We start from the raw sequence: 20,926 nt of genomic DNA, 5'->3' as shown, positions 1-20,926 counted from the left end.
ACCACATGACTTCATAATATCTGCAGCATTAAATTCACACACAGAATAATGTCTTCTGCTGAGGAACTTGGACAATACAATTTGTGCCTTCTTAAACTCATGGAACTCATTTCTATATGAAATATAAGTTATTCCACAAGTGAAGGCAGTAGTAAGGGGTGAGGAAAGCACAGGCATGTAAATCAGATAAGTGTTCCGCCTACAGAGAAGGTCACTTTCAAGTTTTTGTTTCCAACTAACTGTGTCAGAAATATTTTCAGCTTTGGGCAACAGGAAGTTTAGCAGGGTTAGTTATAGGTCTTAGCATGCTGTGACATTTTCTGTTTCCAAAAGGCAAATATAACTGAAATAACTCCAACAACACAGATAACTTTTAGATGTAATTTATTTTATATGTTACTATTTCTCTATTAAAATGAGGTTCAATATGCAATTAAGTGTTCCCTGTTGACTGCCAAATGTGTTAAGAAATTATTATCGATTATCTTTAGAAATCCTTGGGATGTTTTAGTTTTACCAGTACCTCTTCAGAAAATGGTCTTCACACTGGAAGTATCTAACTATCTTTAAACACATTTAGAGACAAATAGGTCTGTAAAGTCAGGCAACTGAATTACTTAAATATAAAAAGAAAAAATTTAGCCTAATACACCAAAGGTGTGGGCCATCTGTCTGACTCTACTAAGCATTTGCATCAAACCTAAAAAACTACAAAAATAAAATATTGCCTTTGCAAGTAATAACACTTTTATCAGGTCACAAGTTGTACAACAATCACATGAACTATAAGAGACATTTTAATTAACAAGCATTCAAATTAACAAATTGTCAGTTTTTCTACTCCTAAAAATCTATGTATTTTCAACAATAAAATGTATGTCCAGTAACCATTAAAATTTGCCATGCTAGCTGCATCATATTTTTATATTGTTGGAGAAAACCACTCACCATCCAATAAAGTTTCAATGCATATTTTCCAAATTTATTGTACACTGTTACGCGCTCCTTGGCAGATTTACATAAGCCATAAATGTGTTCCCAAGGTTTCCAAACAAGTGTGGGTGTTTCATTATTTAAGGAATTTTCATTATATATCCTCCAGACAGCATAGATTTCACTTACAATCCATCTCATCAGCTAAAACAAGAGAAAAATAGAAAAAAAAGTTTTTTCAAGTAACAGATTTTGAAAAAAATGTGAAGTTATAATGAACAAAGAATAAACCAGATCCTGTTGTAAATAAAAAAGTGACATAAAAATATAGCTATAGTTTAATGGAAAAAATAATTTCGCTGTTACAACTTCTCTTAAAATCATTACAATACCTATCTACACCAACACAAGATTTCATGCAACTAAGTAAAGGCACAATATAAATAAAGGTATTCATCATTTAACAAAGAAAAACTAAGAAATATGATCTTAAAATAAATTATGTTACAAGGCATGTGAGTTGTCACTTGTTTAATTGCTTTTTAAAAGCCAGCTGCTAAAAGTCAATATTGCCTTGAATAGTCATTATTTGTACTCCATAAAGGAAATCCTAAATTATTAACTGTACTTAGAAATCTTTAATTCTTAAAATAAGAACTTAAACTAATCATGTTTTATACATGAGTTTTATGATATGCAGATTTATGATGTATGCCTTACTTTCACAAGTATTACCAAACTGTTATTAGGATTTATGTATACGGAAATGAAAAAAACCTTTTACTACAAGAAACATGCCCTAAAATTAATTAGTGGTTCTATGGACATTCTAAGAAACTTGTCCTAGAATAAATTAGTGGTTTTTTGGACTTAAAAATTGACATGACCTGTCTTCTGGTGTTTCTTCCCTTATATCTCTGGTGCTGAATTTTGAATTTGCATTGACATACTGAATTAAATAGAAATTATTAAGTAATATTACATTCAGTAAGACACTCAGATGATTTGGTTCCATCTGGTTTACATTTTTCCATGACCTGCAGAAATTCAGTAAACCTTTATTAAACTCTGGAGAGACAGAAAAGACTGGATCACAGACATTTGCACGCACATGCACGCCCACTAGGACTTCCAGAAAGTTTGAGTAAAAAATAGAAATCCTTTATAACATGGCCTTTATTTACTCTTTTCTTTAGACAATATTATCCAGCTGGAAAACCTCTTGCCATCACTGATTTTTCAATTTCTAAAAAAGATAAACACTAATTATAATAATCTAGATAATTTCTTGTGACTTTATCCCCCTTCATTCATTTTCCACTTAAAAAACTTCCCACAACATTTCTTTTTTGTAGGAATTTGGAGTGAAATTCAAAAAGTCAAAGAAAGATAAAAAGGAAATAATTTTTTTTAAAGGGACATTAATGAATTTCCACCTACCTCACAACAAAATATGTGCTCATTTGCTGAAACAAGGTCAAATGAGGTTTCATTTTGGACTATCACAGGAACCTAGTAGAAAGTAAATCAGTTAGGTCCATAACTAAATTATCTGGAGAAAATTAAATTATCATTAGCATTTAACTGCAGTGGACATGCAAATGTTGGACATCTGGCAAGCATGAATTACACATTTGAAAACTAGAAGTGATCATCTTGTAGATGGTTTGGTATTTCTTTATAAAACTTCCTTAAATGTAGGTTCAGATTTTTAATAAATTATTATTATTATTTTTACCAGGAGATTTAAAGAGTATCAAATTGAATAATCACATAATTAAATTGAGATGCCCTCAATTTCTTAAGATATTTGCAGTTCTGCATTTAAATCATGATCATAACACTGTCTATACTTTGAGATTCCCTTAGCCACCTACCAGGGCTCACAGGGATTTATTTTCTCATGGTCAGTTACATGGTGGTAACGTCTGAACAGCAACTTTATCATATCTTTGGCTGCATTATGTTGTGTTCATGAATATTTTCTTCTTGTACAGCCCATTTCCTTTTTGTAAGCAGTTTAGTAATAACAGACTGGGATTCCAGTTTATTGAACTAAATGTATCTGTGCCTCTCATCATGTATTGGTGTTAATTGCTTGATTCTTTGCTTGCCACACTATTGGCTTGTTTATGCTTTCTTTTATAGTTAAAAATATATCAGGTAACAAATAATTCTTAATAGCCTTTCATCGCTTTAAATTTACATTAATTTTTATATAAAATCTCTGGTAACCATTGCTTGTTGATTCAAAATATATTGGACCAAAATAAGCATCAAAGTTTTAATCAGGTCCTAAAGAAAACAAATGCTTTCTTCATCATACTCCAGAGATAGATTTTAAAAGCTATTTTTAATACAGATACATGTTTCCATGACTTTCTGGGCTGCCAGCTCTCTTGCCCTCATCTTTCAGATACCTCCACTCAGTTTATGCATTTTGGCAGTGTTTCCTATCCAATCTTTTAGTCATGTCAATTACTCCTCTGACCTCTCCCCCTCTCTCCATTAAAAATTAAACTTAGATCTGTTTAGTGTCTAGTTAATAAAAAATGGAACTGACAAGCTGACAAAAGGAAAACTGACAAGACTGAAAAAGTTGGAAGGGTGGTCCAAGTGCTTTAAAACTTCAATATATGATCTGAAGTAAATCACATAAACCCTTAGATTGCTAACAGTATTGGAGAACACTAACCTTTGAAATGTGAGGCTGTTTATTTTCTCTGCAATTAATTTTAAAGCTATGCACAATTTTAAAATGCTATGGTTACCTTGCAGACAAGTACTGTCAAAGACATGTACTCTGTGTAGCCCAGAAAAATATGATAGTTGAAGTGAAAAAAAGTAATGTAGTTCTGGTAAAGCTAGTTCATGGTTTCATGACAAATATGAGTACTTCAGACACCTGCTCAGGTGAAACATACAGAAATTTTTCTGCTGTGACAGTAATTCTTAAGTGAGAACAGAGAAATAGAAGGCATCTGTAAAAACAGAAAGGCATCTCTCTGTCCAGTTGTCTTCCAAATGAACATGGGAGTGAAAAAGTGAAGCAGATGAGGGGGGATACACAACCATGATGTTTTGCACCAGGAAGTGCTGATCCATGGTGGTCTTATCCCATTAACACATTGAATTAATAATTAAATCTCAGATTCTGTACAGTATCACTGAGAATGCTATTATTACACTAACTGTAAGGAATGGGATTAGTATAGGTAATCTTATGTCCTTTTAGACACAGAGAAACCTGTGTTGTATGGCATCAAGCAGGCCTTTGATTCATCTATGCAGCATTCTGTGCAGATCCCATCCATTTTGGTTTTGCTGACCTGTGATACAATTTGAGCTATGAAAGAATATTCTTACAAGAAAATAACCCTGCTCCCAATTTCTGCTGTAAAATGAAAGGAAGAACTTGCTGCTGTGGTTAGATAAAGTCAAGGAGATGCAGGGGATATAATTGTCAGTAAGGAGCAGGAGCTGCCTGCAGGCTCCTCCATCACCATCAGCAGTGTGAGCTCAGCCTGGGCTCAGGGCTTCCAGCGCCAGGGCTCAGCCATGCAAGCAGCACAGCTGAGCTGTCACACAGGTCACTGAGCCCTCGTATACACTGGTCTCCAGGACAGGCCTGACCACATGGTCAAGTGGCTTTTACCTGTTGAAATAACTTCCTCTGCTAATTTCACTCTACTTTTCACAAGTTAGGTAATTGGGAATTTTTCATCATGACTTTGTTTGTTTCTTACCTCTTTTGTTAAAAACTCTTGTGGACGTTTCCATGAATGCACTTTTAAGGATGCTGGCAACTTTATTTTCCCTTCAGGATCATCAAATCCAGGCTACACAAAATATGCATGAACAAAAGGACCACCTTTAATAATTACAGTATTGTATCTTCCATGAGATTTAAAATAATATATTGTTCACAGGATAATTCACTTAAGGAGCAAAATAGCAAAAAAAAGAACTAATAGTATATACAACTAAATAAAAAGAGCCCAAGGCCCAAGGTGAAGATGCAGTGCAGTATTCAGAGAAGCTTATATGGTCTGCACTTTCCAAGAGTTCTATATGAAATTATTATTTTTCTTTTCCTCTTTCAGAAAGATCTCCAAAAAAAGCTTAAATTTTTAAGTCAGTCTTCTATCAAGCTATTCCTATGTACTTTTTCTAACTCATTTATTTTTATAGCTTTTAAGTTGAACACTAAAAGTAAATATCTAAAGTGATTATTAAGAAACAAAAAACTCATGTTACATGCATTTAGCACTGCCATAGAAACCAAAGAGAGCTATAATTATACAACATGAATTAGCCCTTTAAAAAGAGAGGCTCATACAGCTTTCTTCAAACTTGCCTTTAAGTGATGCTTATCCTCCATGTGCACAGAAGGCGTCAGGATATATGATGTCTGTTTACTTACTGGCACAACGTAGGATGAGGACATGCCTCTGATACAGGTTGTGTTGACTGAGAAACTAATCAGTTACATGGATAATGCTTTTTATTTGTGCCTGGATTTTCAACAGTTTTTAGGCATATTATACACTTGTGAGTGTTTCACAGTTTACAATGCACTCTGTCTTCTACAGACCAGAGAAAGAGTTGCCAGGAACAAAAATCTGTGATACTCTGAGTCCTTAATGATTAAAGGAAGACAAAACAAAGTGCATCAGAAAGGCATAAAAACCAAACACAAACCAAAGATCCCCAAATAACCTTTTCCCCAAATTTTTGGTTTTTTTTTTTTATTGTGTAAGCTCCTTCAACATGATAATCTGCAACAACCTATTTCAGTACCTGAAGGAAAAAAGAGAAGCTGGGGAGGAGGGGAGGGATGGAATGCTTTAGGAATACTTTCTTTTTTATTTTTTTTTTTCTGAAAGCTTAAAGAATTCCTTGGAGCCTGGACAATACAAAACTGTATTAACAGTGTTTATATTCTGCTTTCAGAGACATCCAACCCTGATTTCATGGCATAACAGGAAAGTTTAGCTCCTAAGCACTAGATAAACCAGAGAAAGGAGGCAGATGGGAATGACATGACACTATGCAAAACTAAAAAAACCAAACCAAACAAACAAAAAACCCACAAAAAAGCAAAAAAACCCAAACCCACACCTGGAAAGATACAACCTTTCTTTAGCTTATTACTGCAAAAAAATGCTTTGAAGCAGAATATTATAGGTCCAGGCTGAAAAAATCAAGTTTTAACTTATCAAGTTTAAACTTATCTTTTATTTAAGGTGGCTATAAGAAACAAGTGCCAAGTCTCAGGGGTTCATGCTCTAAGGACAGGAGTCTCAACCACAAGTTCTACAGGAAGGACATGGAAGAAATGAGCACAAAAGACAAAGACAAGGTCAAATGCATAATCTCAGGAGCGCAGTGCACAGCTCTAAGAGAGAGCATTGTGTTCAGGTGGTTGGTGTTACAAGGAAAGAGATCACTTCAGGTTGATTTCTTTACCCACACAAGAAAATAGGACTGCTCATATTCGTGTTCCAAGTGTACTTAAAGGTTCTGGATGGCATTACTAATTTTGTTTCCAAATGAAATAACCTACATGATGTGGAATTCTGGCTACCTGCTTGGATCAAAAGAGGCCATGTTAAAAATACTTTAGATCTGTAAATTCATCTGCTGTGACTGGCATATAATTCCTTTAAACATGTAAAAGAAGCAATGTTTCATACAGCTTGTAGCTGAAGAACTGAAGAGTCCAGTAAACAACTCAGAAAACCTCTTGTGCTAAAATAGAAGGTTTTCATATATAGTTCATTTGAAGTTTATGTATGATTATAATGTCTGGTAGACCTGAAAATTAGTGCTAGATAAATGTTGAGCACAGCCCAAAGACACTAAAAGAGCGGTAAAGGAACGGGAGAAGGACACAAAGTCAAATTATTTACTTGACAAGTTAGGGCAGTCTTCAGGACAGAATGTATACCTCCTCTCAAAACATTACTTTGGCCCCATAGGAGTACAATATAGTCAACCTTAGGATAAGAAAAAAATAATCTAGAAATATATATGGAAATAAAAACATAGTACATAAGGACACATTCAGAAGAAATATATTAACAATGCAAAATTTGCATATAAAATATGTGATAAATAATGGCATTTAATGCATTTTAAATTTCAATTTAAGATGCTGAGTTTAAGAATTTTTTTTAAGAAATAAGTTTACTACTACTCTGTATAGAAGACCCATACACTCTGCAATGATAACCAGTGTGAAAGAGTAAAAATCCATGAGATTTTTAATTCATTCCAAGGTTGGAAAACAGGAATTTTTCAAAATCTGGAAGGTGCTTACTTTCTGCAAAATGACAATATTCCCTCAAATCATGCTGTACATACTAGAACTGGAGACAGTGTTTCACATGTCCAGAAACTGCAGCATACAAAAGAAAGTACTTCAACATCCATTTGTGCCATAAAAAATGGATGCATCAAACCTTTTGAGCCCACAGAAACTGCAGTGCCCTGAGGAGTGTGTCAGTGCCCTGACATACTACATCAGTTCAGCTGTTTCCAGATCCCCAGTTTTAGTTATGCTATGAAATAGATTTGAGGGTTGTATTTTTTTAAAACCATTAATGTGCACACAGATATGTTAACAGTTCATTTTAAAAGCAGCAAATAAACAATGCACAATTGTTTCTAGTTTATTACTGTAGTTTAGTAAGGAACTACTTAAACATATTGAAAACATATGATTGAAAATAAATATATTTATCAGTAACACATTATTTTGAAGTTGTGGCAAATGCTCTATTAAATAAAAGTACAAAAAATGAAGTAGAAATAATATGTGTCACACAACTTACTGAAATTTGACCTTTTCCAGGTTTTTCTTTTCCAGCTTTTCCAGCATCCCATTTTTCTGCATTGATATCTGCATCATTCCATTCTGGCCAAATAGGAAATCTCCACTTCTCATTGGAAGCAGCTTCCTTGGAAAGCATGGATGGCCTAGAAAACACACAATAGCATAAATAAAAATGAACAACAGTATTAGACAAGGGTAGTAGAAAGTATTTTATCTTATAAAATATTCCTTGTTTAATGTAATAGGAATTTTAGTGCTTTTAACTATGTTAACATTTTGTCACTAAGATAAGTCACTAAGATACGCAAACTTATCTTAGAAAGTGCTTGATGCTGTTATTAGGTATAAACCAACAAAATATTTAATGTATTTATACTTCTGCTGAAGTAAATTGGGTAGCTGAAGCACAAAACCAGAAGGAGGACAGTTTCTTCCCTCCTCTTTTTCCCTGCTTCAAGCCATATGGCTCTCCCTTCTCTCCTGTGCCAGTCCTCACATTCATCACTCAGTTCAACTCACTCACCTATCTGAAGGTGTTCTTTCATTTCTTCTGACTTATTTTCTTTAGATAACCAGAAGGAGCTTGCCATGGATACAGGATGCCCTGGGGAAAAGGACTCCCACTTCTAGGCATCTGTGAGCTGCTGGACCAGCCAGCGCTGTCTTCGGGCAGTTTCATTCTCAGGGCTCTTGTGCTACCAGTACTCTCACTACTTTCTTTTGGCTTTCACAATCCTGGCAATAATTTTGCTGAGGCTGAAAGGATTTTCACAGGACTAATACCCAATGTGTTCATGGCCACAAAGTAGCGCTGGTGCACCTTCATCTTTCCAGTGCATACAAAGGGCTGAAAAGCTGAATTAGCTGGAATATTCATTCATTGTTCCTATATATAAATGCAACAAACTGTGTAACCATGTTCCAAAGTCAAGCACAGACTACTTAAATGACTAAGGAAACTACTTAAATGAATAAGTCTGACTAAGGAAAATGTTGTCTATGAAATGACACCTGAAAATCCTATTAAGCCGCATCACCCAGAAGGTGGAAGCAGGGACAAGTCACTTGGGGGAACAGAGGCATTGCTCAAGTGTAGAGCAGTGAAACTACAAAAGCAAAACCTCAGCGGGAGTAGAAATAATCAAAGGATGTTAAGGACAAAGAAAAAAGCTCCTGTAAGTACACTGGCAGCAAAGGGCATATGAGGAAGCACATGTCTGCTGCTCAGTGGGATAGGGAACAGCTTAGTGACAAAGAACATGGGAAAAGCCAAGATACTCAATGTCTTTTTGTGTCTTGGGTTTTGTTGGCAAATTTGTCGTTCCCCAGTCCAAGAGTCTATTTACCAAGTCTGTGGGAGTGAAGCATTACCCACAGTAGAGGAAGGGTCTGGGCAGCACTTAAGGCAACTGGACACACACAGCTCCATGGGACTAGCTGCAATGGGAGCAAAGGTACTGTGGGAGTTGACTGGAGTCTGATTTGGATTTTGGTAAATGCAGTGCTTAAATTCAAACAGACATGGATCTAAGCAACCTGATGTAAACTGCTCCTGCTTGAGTAGGAGTTTGACTAAATGGCTCCCAGATGCACCGTTCAATCAATGTTTTTCATAATTCCATAATACTTTAGCAATAGTAAGGACAAAGACATGGGTAAAAATAAAGATTTCTCACTGTCTAGACATTAACTACATTCATCCACACTACCAATAACTCTTAATGGAAGACAGCTGTTAAAATTCAATACCATCTGTGCCTTCTGCTGTGCAAAACCCACCCAAACATAGCTCCTACCTCTCTAACTGGAAGGAAGATGAATTCTGTAGAGCGATACTTAGCTTTATTTTTTCATCTTTTTCACCTCAGTCATCTGTAAATCGACTCTATTAGGTTTGATCTTACATTAATGGCATGATATTTTCTCCAGAGTTTTCTTGAAGACTCAAATGACACTTCATTCTGTATTCAATAATATTTAACCAGGAATTGAAAAACCCTGAGGTGTTTATCAGTTTCTTTGTATAATTTCCAGTTGTTTCAAAGAATCTTTTGCATCTGTGCTTACCACATGCATGAAGAACAATGAAAAACTAAGTGCTGGCTGTATCAACAGATTCAACATTTGTGATATTTTAAAACCTGAACGCTTCTAACACTGTTTTAAATATTACTCCTGGTAGTTTCTTACACATAGTAAAAATTTGTAAGTTAAAATTCTCTTTTTTTGTACTTTTTTCTTACTTCAGATGAAATATGAATGGCATACATATCAATTTTAAATATTTAAGAGCTACTCCTATTTTTTTGAATATTTTTTGTACTTCTAAATCTGCATTTGCTCTTCTACAAATTTATAGAGAAGCATGAAAATTTCACTTACTGATACCAATAATAAAGATATTCTGATATCATTCACAAATAAAATTAATGATAATTGCAGTAATTCATAGAATCATAGAATGGGTTGTGTTGGAAGGGACCTTAGAGATCATCTAGTTCCACCCCTCCTGCCATGAGTAGGGACACCTTCCACTAGACCATGTTACTCAGAGCCTGTCCTCATTTCTTGCTATAAGATTTCTGAGTGATTTGGGACAATAATGGAATAATAAAAAAGCATAATTTTAAAATGCAATAATGAGATATGGAAGACTTACTTAGCTTACTACCACACCAAGACAGATAATCACTTTCTACCACACTTTGACATAACAGAATATCCTCAGCATTAACAATCTGGAATACATGGAAACAATGCTACCTATGATTGAGGTGCCTAAACTAAATTGTGGAAGTCTAATGCTACTGCATCTCAAAACGATAATTCAACAAGACCTGGAAAATTCACAAATAACAGCAATTTAATTGGTCTACAAATATAAGTAATAAGTGAAAAAGACTGCTGAATTAATTAAAATACTGCATTTGAGTAATGCTATTAAGAAGTTCCTCTATTACAAGAATTGAATAATATAACTGTGAGAATTCGTTGAAATGAACTGTAAGATACAAGGACAATGCAAATTACTGGTATTTTATGCTCAGGCTGGATGGGTTCATTGTGCAACAGTATTTTTAAAACCAAATTACTGGCAGACTTTCTTTTAATCCTGTGCTAAACCCTAAAGGAGAAAAAAGAAGAATAAATTGCCAAATGAAATGCCATGAAGTTGGCACTAATTCACCTCTAACCCTTAAAGCAGCTTCTCCAAGAGTACTGGTGTAATTTATATAGTGCCAACAGAGGAAAGAGGGGATGGCAGGACGCACAAGCACAACAGGGAAATGCAGACAGATTGCAACTTAAGTTTTTCAGACACTTCAGATTTAATACAGAGACAGGAAACAAGCCCACTGGAAATGTGCTCTCAAGCAATACAGTCATTTAGTCTGTAGACATGTGCACTACCACATTCTGCAAGCAAGATCTTGACAACTTGGTTAATGGAGTCTAGGAAGCTAGGAAGCAAATATTTTCTTCCTAAAACAGATAAATCTACCTGCAAATTATCTATGGCCATTCCTTAGAGAGGGAACCCAGCAACACTGATGAGAGTCTTCTCAAGAATTACAGAAGCATTGGTAGGTACTTTCAAACAGCACGGCTACTCCAACCTTCCTTCCCCAGTACCCATGTCATTCTGGACCACCGGACAACAATAATTTTGTGATTTTTTAGAAATCATGAAGTCACCAAGACGCAGTAAAAAAAAAGTGACGCTTTCTGTGAATTGTTTGAATAGTCATAAAAAAACCCTACTTCTGTCCTCAGTAAAGCTTTTATATTAGGAAAAAGAGGGCAGAGAACAAACAGATGCTTCAACTTTTTCTCAAAATCTGCCCTGCAGGGAAGCTACTTAAGTTTTTCTTTAATCTCTTCCAACCTCAAAGACAAAAGACTCCTTTGAAGACCTTATTTATAGTAGAAAGTTCTTTTAAACTATAATCACTGAAATGATTTCTAAAAAGTAGGATCTGAATATCTTAGAAACCCAGAGCAGAAACCATGGTAACACTCAAGTTCATAAGAATCTCTAAATGATACAGGAAAGTTTGGCCAAGTATCAGTAACTCTGTGGCAAAATGATTTCCTCTTTTTCTTCATACCTAGTGTCATTCTTCAGAAGAGGAATGAACAGAAAGAGTCACAATCAGACAATTTAATAAGCAGCGAATAAGGCAATACAGTTTTCTTATTATTATTAGCACAGTCAGCAGCAATTACAAAATAAAGCCAAAATATGAATGAGTGGTTTACAATACCTTGCCATTAGTCTTATCTTGGATACTGGAGCCAAAACATATAGGATTCTCTGCAGAAGCAAAATACTCTATGCACTCAGAGCTCTCATGTTTGGGGAGACCCAAGCCATGGATGCAGCTCAGGTACGAGGAGCAGAACAAATAATTGTAAACCATCTATGCTGCAATCACAGTTGCTTGCAAAAGCCTATGACAATAGGTTTTATTGTAATTTCATTTTTGTGTACTGGGGTAGGATTCTTCCCCAAAAAGCATAGAGTACCTTCTGTGTGAAGCAAGTTCAAGCTGGAAAATTAAAGTGATGATAGAAAGAAAAGATGAACACCAACTGAATATTCTTTATAGACATATAATTTTTAAAGGGGTCTGCAATTTCAATCACTGCTTCCAAGTGTGATGTTCTCATTTCTAAACATAGCTGATGTCCTTGTAGGTGTCAGACAAACTACTAATAAACCTCAGTAACTTGTGAAGGATGAGCCTCTTTTGAAGGCGCACACAAACACATTTGCTGAGAGATTGTTACCTAGCCTCACATTTAGCTTTGCCAGCTAGAAGTCCACATGTTTTCTTATTTATATTTGTCTTCACATTAATGGAAACCAAGTTATTCCTTCTTGGTTTGCTTTCCAGTTTATAGGAGGTGGAAGAAAAACCCTAAATGTAAAATCCTTTGTGCAAATTTTACACAGTAGCATGACTTGGACTTTACTTGAAAGAAAAATTAATAAAAAATAGTAGTTTAGAAGCCCTGTAGGTTTTAAAACTTTAATTTTTATTTGTTCTCCTTGTTTTCAGCCTGATTCCATTTGTTGCCCTAAAAATATTGTCTGAATTCTCATCCTTGTAATTTTAGAATTCCAGCTAAAATTGAGTATCTTCTGCTGTTTTGATCCATTTATCCCAACTAAACCTTTTTGCTATATAAAAACTTGAAGTCAGAAATTGAATATAAAGCACAAAATCAAGTAATAAAATTTTTCCATGTATTAAGGGAAAAACATGAAGATGTATTCAAAAAACTGGTGACAAATAGACTGATAAGCAACTGAATATTTAATATAGATCACAAAAGATTTTTTTTCCTGTGTGACAAAATCTATGTAAAGCAAAAAAAAAATAAAAATAAAAAAAAAAAATTCTTTTTTTGGAGGAATTCCTGTAAAATTCAACCTTCATGCTCATAGCAAGCTCATGTACAATGTTAGAATTTTGGACCCTGATCTTTTAATTTTTGCATTCCAGGAAGAACAGTTTCTATTGCACAAACTACCATATGTAAACTGCTCAAAGACAGAAATAAAATCAGGTGGCATTATATACTTGAGAAACAATATCATGTATATGCTGCTTTCAAATGGCAGACCAAGACCGTGTAGCCTGCAAGAGCAATGACAGAAAACTCAGCTTGCCATTTCCTGTGCTGAGAGGCAGCTGTAGTGAAAATTCTCTGCTCCTGATTCTATGGAGCCAAAGATCTGCCATAAAAAAGCTTTGAATACAGAATGGAGAAAAATACTTTTTACTTATTTGAAAAACATTTTTCACAATGGAAGGCATCAGAATGCCTGGATGCCATTCATTGGACAGCCTTTCACATTCTACCACACTGGAGGTCACTTAAACATTTAAAAGACATCCTTCAAATTTATTTTTTTAATTACATTCCCAAGAGTGGAACATTGAAAATTAATTCCAAGAGATGTCTGCCAAGGCAGAAACACTGTATTATCTAGCTCTTAAATGAGCCCTTCTTATAATGCACAGAAACAAATACAGTCTGCAGAAGTGGGCTTTCTATCCAGTGTTACAGGTGGAAATATGATATACCAATACCTAGATAATGTCATAGCAAGAGGCTGGAAAGAGGAATGTCTTTTCCAGTCATTTTCAGGTGCCAATCTCAGCCAAAAGAAGTGATCTCTGATGCATTCTTCCAAGATGGTTATGGCTGACTCTGAGTTGTGCTCTAGGTGGGATTGTGAGCTGTCCAAATCTTTTGAGGTTAACTGGTTTCAAAAGGTGGTGGTGACAGGCCAAGTGAACAGACTGCCACAAACAACGGGGGCTTCCAGTTTTCCACCAAGTCACAGATTTGAAAGCAAGTAACATCTACATCCAATTTGCAGATCAAATTTCTGTCTGATCAATGTACTCTTCTTCCAGCAGCAAATGAATAGGCATTATAAGGCTATAAGCTGAAGTTAGACCCAGATATAAGAATGCTAAGACTGCTTTTGACACTAAAGTTTGATACTCAAGGGTCAAGTAGAGGAATAGGAACTGCACAGCACTGCTTCTTTAAAAACCTCTTGTGCCTTCTGTATGGCACCTGAACAATTAACCAAGAACTAAAAGTCTCTGCATGGCAGAGCATGCCAGTACTTCTGAGGATTTAGGCCAACCCATTTAAAAAGCATTTTGCATGCATTGTTAAGAAAATCAGGAAATCCCATTTCTTCCATGGTGGTTACAGAGAATTCACAGAAGATAAAGGCCATTCTGCTTAAATAGATGAATAATCCCTGGCAAACAGAGTCTCTAACATTATACTTTAAGAATGCTTTCTCGTTTCAAAGCACACGTATTAGTATTTTTCTTTTGACAGTACATTTTCTGCTATCCAGTTCTGCTGAAAGCTGCTTTTCTCCATCACACCGTTCTTTACACTGTTCACTGCAATAGAAGTCAAAACTCCTCTTTGCACAGTCTGATTGTACAGTCTCCAACCCAGGGCTCATGGAGTGTTTGCCTGTAAGATTCTCTGACAGTGCTTTGAGTTTCATGGAAAGAAAAACCTAAAATGAAAATCAGTAGGGCGTACAGCATTTAGTGTGATATTGCCACTAGTAAATTACTTAATATTTTCATGCCCATGAGTCCGTGAAGTTTGAAATCTACAGATCAAATAAGCTGAGCTCTCAGAGGTTCCTTGTTTTAATTAGAATTAACTAGGAAAATTAATTTGAATACATAATTTTCTAATTAACATGTAATCTAGTTAATAAAAAATTAAACTTATTGGTCAGCTTATATGCTATTCTAGTATGCTTCTCATAATTACCTGGGGATAAAAAATCATTATCTCAACACAAAGCACGAAACTAAAAAGAAAGTTAAAAGTAGAAGGGAGTAAAAAGTGCCAAAAAATTGACTATGTAAAGTTGTACTGCATTTACTGAAAAAATTTTGATTAATGAAGCACAGGTACTGAAAGCAAAAGCTTCACTTTTCTGGTCAGAAATTCTAGGTCTAATTTAGAATTTTTTTTTTTTTTGTGATACTAAAAATTACTACCCTCGGAAATATGAGTTACAAAAAAAATAGACAATGAAAATAAATGAAAGGTTCTTTCAAGCTTAAGAAAGACAAATCAAAAACTTCAGGAACATCTCTAGCTTTTCTCAGGTTAGAATTTAGGTATTAATACAATAGTACAGTAGTAGAGCTTGAAGATGGTCAATGATGCAATAAATAACTTCCGAAGAACAATCATGAACCTAAGATCACAACACATTTATTCACTAACACTGCTATGTCTGGGGAAAGTACTTATGTGCAGGATGGTACCACTTGCTCAGCATTTCAATTGGTTAAATTTTAAGGTACATAGAAACTTTTCCCTTCAGTTATGCAGCTGGATGTCCTGGAATCCTGGGCCATCACAGGTTTATGTTGTGCCTAAATTATTTGAGAGAGCAGGAAATGCCTACCAAAAGGCTGCAGACAGGCATTCAACCCAAAACAGTTGTTTCTCTTGGGATTGCAATTAACAGCATGCTAAAGAAGACCATGATCTCAAAACATCCTCAGTTTTGTCAGGAGTAGTAACAGTACTGCCAACACAGTAGCTGCAAACTGGAGATGAACAACTGCTGTAGCTCAAGATACACCACTCACAGGGTCTCATGAAGCCTTGACTGGCTCTGGTTAGAAAGGATCTGAACTGAGCTGTTTGAGACAGAAGAGCCCCACAAGTTATCAAAAATCAGCCTTGTAGTAAGAGTTTAAAATCTTGTAATATGTTACCAGTTACAATTGTCAAGCAGATAATGAATGCAGTAAAGGTTTAAAATTTTTCATTCAAATCTTCACCTTGTGAAGTCCAGTGAGTAGCTGTACTGGGTTGGGCTAGGTTTGAAGTAAATCCTCAGAGCAGCTTGTAGGGGGGATATGTTTTAGTTTTGTGATGGAAATAGTGTCAATAACACAGTGATATTTCAGTTATTGTTGAGCAGTGATTACAAAGAGTCAATGCCATTTCTGCTCCTCACACAGCTCCACCAGCACCTAGGCTGGGGGTGCACGAGGAGGGACCAGAGGGGACTCAGCCCAAACACCTGACCCCAAACAACCAAAGAGAATTTCCTTACCATATGTTGTCATGCTGAGCAATAAAAGCTGGGGGAAGAAGAAGGAAGCACATGTTTGGATTGATGACATTTGTCTTCCCAAGTCAGCATTACTTGTGATGAAGCCCTGCTTTCATGGGGATGCCTGCACACCTGCCTGTCCATGGGAAGCAGTGAATGAATTCCTTTTCTTACTCTGATGTTTACCTATTAAGCTGTCTTTATCTGCAGGAAGTTTTTGCATTTTTATGTAGATTCCTGCCCTCATCCTGCTAGGGATGAGCTAGCAAGCAGTGTGGGTTAGAGCTGCCACATGGAGTTAAACCATGACACTTGAAACTAATTATATTTTTTTAAAGGCCCAGTTTCTAATAAATTGGGCAGAATTAACCATAAAATGGGTACACCTAATTAAAAAAAATGCAAAATCAGGGCTAGTATGTCTTTTGTCCAAAACATTCACTCTGTTTCAAGTCTTTAGCAGAAGTTCTTATAAACCTTCAAACCACACTCAACTCTGACTGTAGCACGTGCACAGTCAAAAACAAGCATAAGGACTTCCACACGAATGTAACCAGTTTTTACCATAACACAGCCACCCCTTCTCTCAAATAAAACATGTTGCACCATATGTTGCAAGTCAAAGATGTACCACTGGGCTACCCCCTTGGACCACAAACAGAGAACAGGAGTGCTGAGTGGGAGAATGAGTGAACTGTAGCCCAGCACCTTGTCCCAAACAATACTGCAACTGAAAACCTTTATGCAAAGAGCATAAAGGCATATCTAGAATATCTGTCAAATAATTTCATAGACTATAAGTATTTTTAACAATAATACTCAAGCACTTCCCAGGCTTGATGTAGTTGCTATGTATTTATATACTTTTCAACAGGTTTCTTTTCTGCAGGCTTGTTCACTGATTCCATGTAAATTTTTAGTGCCTATTAAACTTACATTAACATGAGATGTCCACTAAAAGCTTCAAGTTCAATTGCCATGCTCTTACCCACAAGTCATGAGTTCTTACCATTCTCAATTTTCAGCCTATCTAAAAAACCCAAAACATCAAAAAATAAATCTGGTCAGTCTATATTCTCTAAACTACCAAACCTAAAGAACAGCTGCTGGCAGTGGATAAAACCTCAATCACAAGCCATGGCTGAAACCTTATTCTAGGCCTATGGGAATTGAAGAAAGAACTAGCAATTCCACTATTTTTTTCTGCTCTTATTCTCCCATCCATTAATCTTAATAACAAACATTAGGTAATCCGAGGCATTGGTGCAGCAACCTGCTACTTATTGCAATCAACCAGGCATACAGCTAAAACATAATTTCTTCCAGTCAGTGCAGGCTTCAGCCTGTCTCTGCTGGTCCTTAAGGATACATCAGCAGTACATTTTAGTTAGTGATCTCTTTAAAAAGTACTCCAGCATTGCTCTGACCTTCCCCTATATACACTGGTGACCTCTGTCTGTGCCACAATTACCACAATCACTTGCCTCTCTTGGCACTGACCATTAACTCTTCATTTTTGTCCCTAATAGCCCAAACCCTAATTGTGATAGCTGCTGATGGCTTAATCAGAAGATTGGGCTTGATGGCATAGTGCTTCATCAAATTAATTTAAAAGCATTTTAATTCATTATCCATTTCTACTAGCCAGAATCTCTTCCAGTGATCAAAGACATCAATTCCTATTCACCATAGCTGTTGAAACCTGGGAAAGATCAGATTCTCAGTAGCCTCTAATGGTGCAATTCAGAAAAGCTGTAAGGGCAGCAGTTCTTTTGAGCTCTTCAGCCCATCATCTCCAGCAGCTGCCTAGCTCCTGAGGGAATTGCTTTCTAATTAGAAAGCAGTAACGATGAGAGACCCAATGGAGTATCCTGCAGAGACCCAGGGGAAGTCTGGCTAGCAAGTCCAGAGGAATTTTCCTGCCTTCTCCATATGTTTCTGAGGTCTCACTCTAACAATGCAATATATCCACCCGTAATCCTGATTGATTTTCCACAGTGCAGATGTACTGTCCTAACTGTTCTAAACACTTGTGGGGAAAAAAAAGAAGCCTGGTTTCACTAGAAATTGAGAAAAGTGATATTAAGGGGATCAAAATATATTGCACAGGTGTTTGTACACATTACTTTCAGAGGATTTCTGCATTAATTTTATCCACAACAGATGAAATTATAACACTAATTCTGTTTGGTAACTACTAACAGATTTCAGGATTTTTTTAAAAATTGTTAAAAGAAAAATTAGTATTTTTCTTTGTTCTATTACTTATATTTCTATTTAGTATTTTGATCATTAGAGACATATAAAAAACAAGTCACGTTTGCTATCAGGAGGACAGTATTAGTCAAAAGACAAAGTATTTTTAACATTTTTGTCCTTGCAACTGCAAGCTTTGTTCTAAAATAAAACAGAAAATCTATCTTGCAATTACAACAGAATACTAAAGTTACAAGGCAATGTTTTCTCAGGCAGGCTCCAAATATCCATTTCTCTTTCAAATACAGGAATAGTTACATTACTTATGTTTTCATAGATTTAGACAAAATTTTTACAGTAATTATCTCTGCCTCATAAACATCCTGAACAAGCTGGGTAACAGAATGAATGAATATCAAAGAGAATCAGAGAATATTCTGAGTTGGATTCCACTAGGATCATCAAAGTCCAACTCCTGGCCCTGCACAGGACATATCCCAAGAGTCACTCCACGTGCCCAGGAATGCTGTCCAAATACTTCTTGAACTCTCTCAGGCTTGGTGCTGTGACCACTTCCCTGGCCAAAACAGGAACAACAACAGAGTTACTAAGCAAAGGGTGCAATGGGGAGAAGGAACTAGATACTGGCAGCTTGCAACAGAAAAGTTGGCAAAATGGGAATCAAGGTGTGAAACATAAAGTAGAAACATGAAAATATAAGAAACTATTGTGTAGTAAAGGCTGTGTAACTACATATGAAATAAGCACATAGGAGCATTTGAGATTGACTTCAGGAGAGAAATAAGTGATACAACTGAAACCTTCATGTATGGCAGAAAAAAAAAAGAAGCAAAGGCCATAAGCACATACATGAGATACCTTTTTCATTTGAATCCCAACAGCATCATGAATTCAGGCTTACATTAGGATGAGAAACCTGCTAACACCATAGAAACAGAGCTCACAAGTCAAAACAATGAGAGTGAATGTCAATATTCTCTACTTATTTGTCTTTTCAGGAAGAAATAGACATATACAAATTCATACTAAACACCCAGCAAATAGCAAATAATTTAAAAATAACTCAAGAGATGCTACTTACACAGAAATAGTTAAGAAATTAATGGGAAAACTTATTTTCTTTATCATACTTGCTTTCCTCAGATTCTTTATAACATAAAGCAAACTTTCCAGACACTAGGAATTTTCTTTCCTTTCTGTACGGGAAACTGATGTGCTATAACCGTCATTAATTTTGCCCCCTGAACTGCACTTAGTTTGGTTCCTCTCCCTGATGAAAGTATAACACCCCCACTCCAAAATTATTGTCTTGGTTGACAGGTTCGAGGTTCTTTTAAACCCAAAATCATTTCAGTGAGCTCTTAACTTCTGATGGCTCCCGAGTAGCAGCTGAAGGCCTCGTTCCCCTCGCTGTGTGCAAGGTCCGAGGTCTGCGTGCCGAGCCAGGGATGCTCCAGGACACGCACGGCACCGCCGGGGCAGGACGGCGCTCCCGGCAGGGGCGCCCCAAGGACCGCAGAGGGAGGGAGCACAACTTCCACTGGAGCTGGGCTCCCGGTTTGAACAAACAAACAAAACCCCAGGAGCAACCAAACTCCTCCTCGGCTTTAGGAACCACTTTTACTGAAGCCCCCACGCGAGCAAGTGAACTTTCTCAGCACAAGTTGTTTGCCCGCACGACGCTTACGGGCACGCACCCGTGTCCGGCCGGTGACACGGCGACAGGGCCGCCTGGCACAGGTGCCCGCATGGCACAGGTGCCCGCCGGCCTCGACGGCCGCCCGGGCCGGGCCGAGGCAGAGAAGCCTCGGGGATGTTCCCGGCCGGCCGCAGCAGCCCAGGCCGGGCACGGCGGTGCCTCCATCCCGTGTCGGGCCGGCCGGCGGGGGCTGCCGTCCTCCCGCGCCCACCCTCCCTCTCTCCCGGGGCTCTCACCTTCTGGAGGAGGTGCCGGCGCCGCTGGAGATCTCCTTCTTCTTGCCTGCCTTGGAGGCCATGGCCGCGGGTCGGAGCCGCCGCGTCCGCAGCGTTGCCGGGCGACCCCGCGGGCCGCGGGAGGGGCCGAGGGCGGCTTAAGGCGAGGGGCCGGGCCCAGCCCCGAGGAGCCCAAGGAACGGCGTGGAATGGCTTTACGGGCAAAGGTTTGGCTTGGAGGGTAACAGATACCGCTTTCTGCGGCAGCCTCAGGAATCCGTCCCAAGAACGGAGTTCCTCTGCTGGCCCGTGATAATCAGCTGTGAGAAGCTGTCGACTCTGCCGAAGACAGAGAGGCCCTGCAGAGAGACCTGGACAAGTGAGGG

At 37.3% G+C, this 20,926-nt stretch overlaps 1 protein-coding gene across 3 annotated transcripts in view; it reads right to left on the bottom strand.

The window, feature by feature from the left end:
* ADGB (androglobin) overlaps positions 1-20,662 on the bottom strand; it is a 99,210-nt gene extending 78,548 nt beyond the window's left edge. For all 3 annotated transcript variants that reach the window (XR_013181398.1, XM_077175526.1, XM_077175527.1), the window contains exons 1-5: positions 20,562-20,662; positions 7,770-7,914; positions 4,680-4,772; positions 2,374-2,445; positions 949-1,137 (exon numbers count right to left, since the gene is read on the bottom strand). Coding sequence is in view for 2 of the 3 variants with exons in the window: in XM_077175526.1 (XP_077031641.1) it covers positions 949-1,137; positions 2,374-2,445; positions 4,680-4,772; positions 7,770-7,914; positions 20,562-20,623 (561 nt within the window). In the remaining variant the exon portion in view is untranslated. The remainder of the gene's footprint in view (positions 1-948; positions 1,138-2,373; positions 2,446-4,679; positions 4,773-7,769; positions 7,915-20,561) is intronic.
* Between the last annotated feature and the right edge of the window lie 264 nt (positions 20,663-20,926).

This window comes from Agelaius phoeniceus, chromosome 3 (genome assembly GCF_051311805.1).
Source record: "Agelaius phoeniceus isolate bAgePho1 chromosome 3, bAgePho1.hap1, whole genome shotgun sequence".
NCBI classification, from domain to species: domain Eukaryota; kingdom Metazoa; phylum Chordata; class Aves; order Passeriformes; family Icteridae; genus Agelaius; species Agelaius phoeniceus.
The sequence above is the reverse complement of the archived record's forward strand: the minus strand, read 5'-3'. Positions and strand labels throughout refer to the sequence as shown.